Source organism: Acipenser ruthenus, chromosome 10, assembly GCF_902713425.1.
Source record: "Acipenser ruthenus chromosome 10, fAciRut3.2 maternal haplotype, whole genome shotgun sequence".
Lineage (NCBI taxonomy): Eukaryota > Metazoa > Chordata > Actinopteri > Acipenseriformes > Acipenseridae > Acipenser > Acipenser ruthenus.
Window position 1 is genome coordinate 34,769,061 of NC_081198.1, and position 10,753 is coordinate 34,779,813.

The 10,753-nt window shown below is 35.7% G+C and overlaps 1 protein-coding gene across 1 annotated transcript; it reads left to right on the plus strand.

The window, feature by feature from the left end:
* The first annotated feature begins 2,530 nt into the window (after window positions 1-2,530).
* On the plus strand, window positions 2,531-10,400 carry LOC117400650 (leucine-rich repeat-containing protein 3-like). The gene is made up of 2 exons (XM_034000903.3): window positions 2,531-2,604; window positions 4,926-10,400. The coding sequence occupies exon 2, from the start codon at window positions 5,143-5,145 to the stop codon at window positions 5,935-5,937; it is 795 nt and encodes a 264-aa protein (XP_033856794.3). The 5' UTR covers window positions 2,531-2,604; window positions 4,926-5,142; the 3' UTR covers window positions 5,938-10,400.
* Window positions 10,401-10,753: the final 353 nt, after the last annotated feature.

Below are 10,753 nucleotides of genomic sequence, written 5' to 3' on the forward strand. Positions count from 1 at the left end.
CTGCTCCATAATGGTAACAAGTACCCGTCTCTTCCCCTGGCTCACTCGGTGCACCTCAAAGAGGATTACAACAGCATCAAGACCTTGCTGGACGCCTTGATGATGAGTACGGCTGGGAGGTCATAGGAGACTTCAAAATGGTGGCATTCCTGATGGGTCTCCAAGGCGGTTTTACCAAGTTTCCCTGCTATCTTTGCCTTTGGGACAGCAGGGACACCAAGGCGCACTACCACAGGCGGGACTGGCCACAGCGGACCGAGTTCTCTGTGGGGAGGAACAACGTCAAGTGGGAGCCACTGGTGGACCCCCGGAAGGTGCTGATGCCACCACTGCACATCAAATTGGACCTTATGAAACAATTTGTCAGAGCTCTAGATAAGGAGTCGGCAGCCTTCAAGTACCTTCAAGACTTCTTCCCTAAGCTGTCTGAGGCAAAGGTCAAAGCCGGTGTCTTCGTCGGACCACAGATAAAGAAGATCCTGGAGTGCAATGAATTCCCCAAGAAGCTCACTAGTAAGGAGAAAGCGGCTTGGAACAGCTTTGTCGCAGTGGTTCGGGGCTTCCTGGGCAATCACAAGGCTGAAAACTATGTGGAGCTGGTTGAGACTCTGGTGAAGAACTACGGCACAATGGGCTGTAGGACGTCCCTCAAAGTCCGTATCCTTGATGCTCATCTTGATAAATTCAAGGAGAACATGGGAGCGTACTCGGAGGAGCAAGGCGAGCGCTTCCATCAGGATATACTGGACTTTGAACGCCGCTACCAAGGACAGTATAACGAGAACATGATGGGAGACTACATTTGGGGGCTGATTCGTGAAAGTGATTTACAGTATAATCGTAAATCTCGAAAAACTACTCACTTCTAAATCTTTTGTAGTCATTTTTGAATTACTTTAGTATAAATACATGTTAATTTGGATTCATGTGTTGTTTTTTTCTGACTTTATGTGAACAAAAAGACACACATTCGCCCGTTTTCTCATTGGAAATAGGTAAATTTCAAAATATCACTGTCCTGGTCACAAAAGCAAAGTTTGTGGGGAATAATAGCCATTTTCTATACTTTTAATGTGAGCGGTCGTTCAGCGCAATGAATGACATTCTAACCAATATCAGAAACTCGTTGTCACTGGAAAATACATCCAAGCTGATTTTTTTAAAAACTGTTGGTCCACCACTTGAACATTTCAAACCGGAAAGCTATGTATTCGATCTTGGCTGGAAAGGGCCGGCGTCATGCAGACTTCACCGCTTGTCGCTCAAAGCAGACTGAGAAAAACAAATCAACTGTCACGGCAGGCAAGAAATCTGTCTGGACCTGCTGGGATGATTTAAGGTAAGCGCAATTTAACATATTAATATGAATAAAATATTGACTAAAAAGGTATTCTAAGTGTAGATTTTTTTACACTTAAACTAAGTTAAAATATAAAATGAAAAACGTTATTCTTTCTCAGAGGTGAAACGGTTAACATGGGCTGCAGGACTACAGCAACAGGGTTTCATACCGGGACTTTTAAATTTCATTTCGACCATATATATATATATATATATATATATATATATATATATATATATATATATATATATATATATATATATATATATACACACACACACACACACGCTGGCGAAAGTAAATTGTACATAAACACGTATATTAGTTACATATACAGGTTCTTTCACAATTAGTTCTCTGGATATATGAACATATGTGGGCATGTATTATTCAGAGACACTACCCTGTAACTTGTGCTAAAAAATGTCCTAACCAAGTTTCATCAGAGAAATTCAGTATACAGTTGAAAATAAATTAGCATGTATCCATGAATCTATCAAATAGTTGTATTAGTTTTAGGCTGGTCGTGTTTGCAGTGCTCTGGTTCTGGTTGTGTTTCTGCCTTATGGGGGACTGTAATGGAAATGACGTCATAACTTATAAAGACTCTGTATTTTACATAAGAAAACAAGTTATTATGTAAAGGCTGCAATACCCACCAAAAAAAAAAATAATAATAATCAACACGCATGATATTTGATATAAATGTTTATTTGAAAACTCTCAGTGATATGTTTACACTATTCTGTGGGCATATTGTCATATTACTAACATATGTTTAAAGTCATATAACAAATAGTTTTGCTAGCAATTTGTATAGCATTTTTATTTTCCTTTCATTTGCATTTTTGGTCTAAAGATCTAAATAATAATAATAATAATAATAATAATAATAATAATAATAATAATAATAATAATAATAATAACAATAATAACGTGTCAACACGATGCTGCACTAAGAAGCCCTTCACTCGTCTGCCTAATTATATATATATATATATATATATATATATATATATATATATATATATATATATATATATATATATATATATATACTGCCACACTGTCGCTGTTAAATTAGTAATGAAGTAATGATTTCTTCTCGGTGGTGGAATAGCCCAATGAGCACAGAGGCAGCTGCAGATTGGTTTAATAATACACCAGAATGTTGGTCAGGGAGAGAATGTTTCATTGAAGAGAGACTGGTCACAGCAGCAACAAGTGAAGACTGAAGTGGAGATCCCATTACTTGCATTGAGGTAATCAAGTTATATTTATGTTTTACTTCTCGTTTTTGTTATACAGAGAAAGCAGCCAAACTGGTTAACACCTGGCAGGTTTAACTGACTAAGTAACCGTATACATTGATACTGACAATGTTTTTAATTAAGGGTTTTATATATATATATATATATATATATATATATATATATATATATATATATATATATATATATATATATATATATATAGTGGTCATTGTTTTCAGCTAGAAGCAAGGACTGTAATAGAAAATGTCAAATGTTCCTTTATTAAAATAAGCCATCAATGCCTTTGAAGTTTGTTATCTATATGTTATCTACAGCATGTTCGTTCAGGATATTATGGGAGGTTTACATTACATTGATTAGTCTATGTTACCTTTCGTTTATTGCATTGCAAGCCCGTTATACTAATGCAACAGTAGGATTCGGTTTTCAGAGTATGTTTTATTGCCTAAAAGACGTGCCTTTTGATTTGTTGATTCTTTTTTTCCCCAAAAGATAAATTGATGTTTTAAAGGTACAACTCTGACTTCTATGATACTCAAATTCTTTTGCTCATAAAAACACGTGGTCTAGTTTATTTAAAGAAGAAAATAACCTGTTTTACAAACAAAAAAAAAATCGCGAATTTTAACTTAGTGTCTCATGTGAACTCTTAAAGTGGCAGTCAGTGCTAATAAAGTTTTATTATTAATTTACATCCAATGCAGAACAACAGTTTTTACACGCAAGGTGTGATCTGAGGTGAATGGTTCTGCCATAATATAGTCATATCCAATCCTGTAAGATACGGTACCCTACCCTAATCGATGGATCTCTGGCATGTGTCATTACACATGCTGCTACCCAACTGAACGGTACTGATGGAAACTGATCAATGCGCATTGTATTACGGGGCTAAAACAGTAAATTAAACTCTTAGCACGGCAGTATAGTATACGTGCAATGCCTTCCTTTGGTGTTTTGGACACACTTACATTGTGATTTTAGAATGCCCCAACGTTACTAAAACAAGTATCTGTACTATATATATTATATATATATATACACACACACACAGTACTGATTATAAGAATGATACTTGTAAGTATTACAGGAGTTATGCAACCTGTAATAAAGTCTATGGAAGTTTATGGAAATGTATTTGGCAGTCCCTCAGCTCCAAGTTCTGTTTTGTTTTTCAATACCCTGCTGTGTGTGTCTTGTTTGTTGGTTTAGGCAAACAACTCCTCTAAACAGACTTCAAACTATCCTTTTTAGCCTTGGCAAATTTGTGTGTTTGTCTTGAGAGCATGATCTGAGAAAGTCTCTTGTAAAAATGGCAATTTTGAAAGTCTATATTATCACCAAGAAACAAAATGGACATAAGTAAGTCATGATCTATTGGTCCACTTGAACTAGAATGAAGCAGATTTCCACATCCATTAAAAGATATAGAGGTGGAAATCGTTGAGGAAGGGTCATGTATTCCCTTCAGAACAACTCGGGTACCTGAAAGATTAGTCACATTTACGTAAATAAAAAGAACAAAAACTGGGTATCCAGCGTCTGCTTTTTTACCCCTAATAGATTTGAAACAAAGCTAATTAAACAGGTTTGAAAAACTCAAATAATCACTGAGTGGAGATACTTCTTAAAGAATGGTGAGCCCCAATCTGTTTACTTACAGAAACAATTACTTCCCAGTGTCTTCCCCTTACACAATTATAACCAAAGTCTATTCTACTTGGCCCCTTTGATCTTCCATTAGCAGGCATTTTTAATTGTCTTTTTGAGAACGTTGAATATTCTTTTGTAGACTTCTTCAGAATGAAAGCCTTCTCTTTTGTTTCTCAATTAATTGTTTATAGAGAGCTTTTCTAAAACATCCCTGCTCATTCACATACTGTATGGCCAAATGTTTTGGATCACCCTATAGAATTATTTAATTTTGCATCAGAAAGTCGCATGAAACCTGCTGAATAATAATATTATGTTAACATATTGAATTACATATCGCTTTGTAGTTTTCCATATACTCAACAAAAAACTGACAAATTAAAAAATGTGACATTTCAAAATCTAACATGAAATACTATGCTACTATTATGGCTTCTAGGTGATGCAAAACTTTTGACCATAGATGTAGATCGTGTCTGGTATAGTGAAGGTCAGACACAATTGATTTTTTAGATAGCTGAGACAAGCACAAAAGATAGTGCAAGGTACTTCCGTCTGTGCTGTGTATATATATATATATATATATATATATATATATATATATATATATATATATATATATAAAAATATATATATTATTTTTTTTATCTTTACAGCTTTGCACCATTTGATACCCATGGTGTGTCTTGTCCAAATGGTAAGAACATCGAATGAAGCTCTTTTAACTAATGGGGTAACAAAACTGAAACTCCTGCACCCAGAAACTTCAAATGCTGCACCAGGGCATTTGAAAGCCCTGATTAATCACCGTCCTGTTGTCTTAAACATGACTACATTCAGAAATTAAGAGGAAGAATACAAATCGGGTCGGACATGGTAAATAAACCGATGCCTGCTCTGTTTAGGAAACCCTTCAGAGTGGCTGGTTTAACACTCCACAGGGCTCTACTCTTAATGCTTGTGTTTGTAGAGCCTGTTTTAACCTGCCCCAAAATCTGCCACTGTGCTGAGAAAAATGGCATGACAGCTGTGCATTGTGCCTCCCGTAACCTGGAAGAAATCCCTAACGACCTGCCGGGAGATACTGTGTCTTTGTTCTTGGACTCAAACAGAATCACCAAAATACCAAACAATGCCTTCAAAGATCTGAGCCATCTCCAGGAGCTGGACTTGTCCAAGAACTTGATCGAAATCATCGACATCGGAGCCTTCAACGGCGTGGCCGAGGGCCTCCGCTTACTGGACCTTTCCAACAACCACATCCAGAGTGTGCCCAAGGAGGCCTTTTCCAAACTAAAGGCAAAAATCCGCCTCTCTAATAACCCATGGCACTGTGAGTGTGTCCTGCAGGAGGCCTTGCGGGAGCTGAAGTTAGATCCGGAGACAGTCAATGAGATCAGCTGCCAGACCTCTGTCCAAGAGGAGTATTCAGGCAAGCCCTTGATCCAGGTTCTCGACTCCGGCATTAACTTTTGCAATTTTCACCACAAGACCACTGACGTGGCGATGTTTGTCACCATGTTTGGCTGGTTCACCATGGTCATCTCATATGTGGTGTATTACGTGAGGCATAACCAGGAAGATGCCAGACGGCACCTGGAGTACTTGAAGTCTCTCCCCAGCACTCAACTTACCAAGGACTTTGATACCATTAGCACTGTGCTTTAGCTCTGTTTTATTGTAATGGAATTCAAATATTCATTCCCTCAGTTTCTGTAGTGTACAGCAGTTCTGAAAGATCAGGATAGTGAAAATGTGTATGTAACACCAAGATACTGTATAGTGGTTTATTTATTTATTTATTTATCTTTACTTATATCTCAATCTTAAAAATCTAGGTGATTCAAAACTTGTGGCCATAGCTGTATTTTAAAAATAAATAGCGATAACATTTGCAATTTTTTAAAATATTAAATCAATTAATTCAGGAATTATTTTACCTGGCAGATCTTTACGTTCATTGTCAGCAGACTATGCTTTGATGCAGATTAATTTCGAACCCTGTTTACAGCCTCTTCGCAACCTTGTGCTCAGTCTGTCAGTTTGCAGCCTCTCTGTTTCCGGTGTTAATGAAAGGGCTACAGGCTGTTCGGATAAGTCAGACACAACCTGATTGGTAACTGGCATGTCTTGACTAAACTCGTTCTCGAAATCTAGGCTTGTGCCACTATACTCCTGTTATTGGATTTGCTTCCCATGGTGTTGCATACCAAATTTCTTAATTCTGTCATGAATATTTTCACTACTAAGATTAGACTTTATTTATTTATTATCATAATCGATATCAAAAAGTGCTTAGAACACTTACTCGTTATTGTGTGAATACAAGTATATTGCAGGAATAAGAAGAGGAAACAGCAACAGCATGTTGTGAGTTTTAACTCCATGCAGTGTTTAGTATGGTTTAAACTGTGAATTCTGCTCTGAAGGATTTGATACTGTGACCGACTGGCTTCATGTTATTACCAAAGCACATTTTTTTCAAGTGGAGAATAAACCACTGCACTATTACGTAAACAATTGTAAAGTTTATAAAACATAAACAGTTTATTGGATAGCACCCAAATGCAACCTGAAGCATCTATAAAAGACTATGAGTTTAGAGCAGATCAGCAACATTTCAGGACAGTTATCAATCCACTATGTAATGTGACAGCGTCACGACAGGCAGACCAACATGAACCTAAAAATAACGTGTTAGATAATTATACTAACACATTATGTGAAAACAATCTAGAAACTAATTATGTGATTTTTTTTTTTTTTTTTTAATCAATTACCCTGTAATATATATCATGTAAATAGGGGCAGATGACAATTTTGAAGACAGAAATAGAATCCACCTACAATTTTGTGATATAGGCTTCTATCAATTTTACTATCACAAAAAAAAATAATGTTTTAATGCAACAGTAATGCAAACATAAAAACATCTCGGTCACGCCTCACATGCCTCGCACTCAACCACGGGGTGTAGTTTATATCTATGACGTTGTGTTTAGACACACATGTTTGGGTGTCTGCATGAAACCTAAACAAAAACTAAATCTTCACATACAAATTTTGCTTAGCCTATTTGGAGGATTATATGGTTCCCGTAAGTGAAAATAAATATTTCATGCAATTGTGAAAAAAATTAATTCAGTTGGTAAAATTAGGCTTCAGTATGTAATCACATGATGGTTTAACACGTTTTTTTTTAAAGAGGGAAACATTAAATACATTTTTAGCTCTCAGGACCTATATGAATTTAAGGAGTAACTTTGGTCTCGATATGTAAAAGCTGAATTTCATTTTTGAAATGCGGCTAGATTATTAATATACTGTTCTTAAGGTACCTTTACATACCAGTACTGTGAGCAACACCAGCGAATGTTTAGCCTACAGTTGTTGTAACTAAAGTATTATTGTATATATGTGTGTGTTTGTATGCTCTACAATTATGTGAGTTGTATGTCATGTAAAGTTTTATGTATTGTCTTATTCACAATTGCCACTTTTTGAAATATAGCCTAGTTTATATTAAAATGTTTATGCTTGTTTTTTTTTTAAATTTGATTGCCTAGTTTTGCTGCCTTATGGCTTTAAAAGTATTATATACATATATAATATGTTTCTCATAGTATTAACTTAGCATTCTAATTGAACTATGGATGGTATTTCAAGACAGTGTGTAACATACATTTATTAATTAACAATATTAAAGCATCAATACATGTTCTTAAACAGGGAGTGAAAGAACATGAAGTCATAGGGGTTGACCTAGGACCTACCAGCTTCTACACTCCATCGTTGACTTGGAGGCAGGGAGAGAAGCAAAGTAAATCAAGACCTCTAAAATGAAAGAGAGATAGTGTGAGACTGATCAAAATAAACAGTGCACTTTAGAAATGAGGGTTGGCCTAATCTTGCATTTTGGGGAGACTGAACAATGGTATTGCACAGAAAGGGGGCAATCAGCGTAGACACAAAGGAGACAGCAAAGAGTTTGTTTATGTAAAATGATCAGGGAAAAATAACACATCTGCCTTCTGTAGCATTCTGTATCTTTTCCATTTACGTGATGTATATAATCTCAGGGCTGTGCTGCTCTGATTAATTCAGTTACAATATTGTAATCTTCTGACTTCACCTGATTGTGAGCTTGCTTGAAGAATCCATTGAATAGACTTCCACATTCCATTTAAATCAAGATTTTAATGAGAAGACCATATCACAAGTGCAGTCATTCCCCAAAATGCTTTCCATTTTCTGTGAATACCGAATGACTAGGTGGTTATTGCCCATTAATCCACTTGTTTACTAAATACCTTAATATCCCTGATTAGATTATTGCCCCCTTTTCAAAAATAAGCCAAAGGTTGTAACAAGCAAGAAGTCCCAGAAGTGCATTGCTAAATGTAATCCAGAATAACTTGGAGGGATATTTGTTCTTCATTGTCCTCAAAGAAATGTTTCTGCAAGAATGGCTGCCATCATTCATACATCATTAAGTATGAAAACTGTCTTGGCAAGCACCATTGTAGAAACAAAATTGAGGTTAAAAGAAGGACAAACAACCCCACAAAGTTACTCTGCATTGGCAGTAAATGGATACTACACTAATTGGATGTCTTGCTTATTGAAGTCTGTTGCCAATTTTTGAAGAGGAGACCATTATCTGTTCAGAGTTACTAAAATATTTAGAAAACAAGTGAGAGCAGGTAAGGCCTCTGAGTCTTTGATTTCTCACTGAGTGTGATGTAAGCCAGATTTCTAAACTAGTTCTATACTATGGTTGAGATTTTGCTAAAGCTTGTTTACATACTGTAATGCATTCAAGCATTGAGAGGAACTTGTAGTTCCTCGCGCCAATTTATCAGCGAAGCGCGAGAACTGCCAGACTCTATACAGCAAGGATAGTTTATGTGTTTTTTGAGGGTATTGGCGCAGCAAAAGTAAATCAGCCAAAAGCACAATTTAATTTTTAATTTGTATTTCCCAACACTCTTAGGTGAAATGTAGAAAAAAAAAGTCAATACCTGTCATACAGTAAGATAAATAAGTTGCCAAAGTAAGGTAAAAATGTCCTCCTTTTTCTCCCAATGTATTTTTTTGCAGACCCCAGGCACATTTATTCATGCATAGGTGTATTACAGGACATCCAAGTTTAATGACAATTAACTTGTTTTGTCAACATGGAAATATACTAGGGAACGCACTTATTTTGACATATGTATCATTTATATTAAACGATTTATTGATATTTTAAAATGGACTAGTCGCACGCATCACACACCAAAAAGAAATACTTTTTTGAAGACCCCAGGGAGTGTTTTCCACCCATATATATATTACAGGACATCCAAGTTTTAATGACAATTAACTTGTTTTGTCAACATGGAAATATACTAAGGAACCCACTTATTGTGACGTCTATGTCATTTATATTAAATTATTTATTTGTGTTTTAAAATGGAACATTTGCCTACAAAAAATATATTTTATATATAAATATAAAAAAAGGTCTGACATGCGTGGGATTTGATAAAACTATAAAGTTTGCAAGCGTGTTGTGTTACACTGTCAGTGCTACATGATTAGTTGAGACAAGCAGTATTTTGAAAGGTGAAGTCAGCCAGCTCAGGACTTTGTTATATTTTGGAGATTTTTCGAGTCATCGTCATCATCATCAGCATCATCATCATCATCATCATCATTCTGAGACTGATCTTGAGCTCTGAAAAATGTTGGTTTCCTGTCAGTGTAATGCTCATTGTGGTCCCTATTGGCACAAGGAAGTACGGTTCCTTTCAATGCTGGTTGATGAGAGTAACGCTATTTGTGGTCCCCACTGGACAAAAAGGAACATACATTTTTCTGAGAATTAGCTATGCTGAAGGACAGCCTATATAGTTGGTAAAAGTAAAACAATAATAAATATTGAAATAAATGAAAACATAAATCAATAGACAATAAATCAATTTCTTTCTTTATCTTGATATTTCTTTTTTCACTATCATATAAACACTGCCATTTAATACTGTATGAAATGAAAATAAATACTCAACCGTTCTTGTTCAATTGTATATTAGTGAAGATTTTTGTACATAAAGGTAGTCATGCTTTCATATATTTTTACTTTCAAATTAAAAAATATATATTGTAACGACCTGGACAATTGCTTTGTTGCAGGACTTGTTGTCGGTTCAGTTTGTCTTTTATATGTTACCTGTATTGTAAGGGGAACAGGTCATACCGTTACTTAGCATGGGAGGGGGAGTGAGTGAACGAGTGGACATGCCTGCACATGCCACATGGTTGTACCTTTACCAGGTATTCAATTTAAGTCTATTCCATTCTAAAGCATCTAATGGTTTATTTGATATGAATATGATCAAATTGCACCCAAGTTCCCCCTACTTCAGCCTGAAAATCATAAAAAAATTAAACCTGAAAACCAGAAGCCCTACATAAAGGGTTTGATCCCTTGTAAAGGTTTACC

Excerpts from the sequence above, each read along its gene's own strand:
- LOC117400650 (XM_034000903.3), top strand. The coding sequence starts at position 5,143 with ATGGTAAATAAACCGATGCCTGCTCTGTTTAGGAAACCCTTCAGAGTG.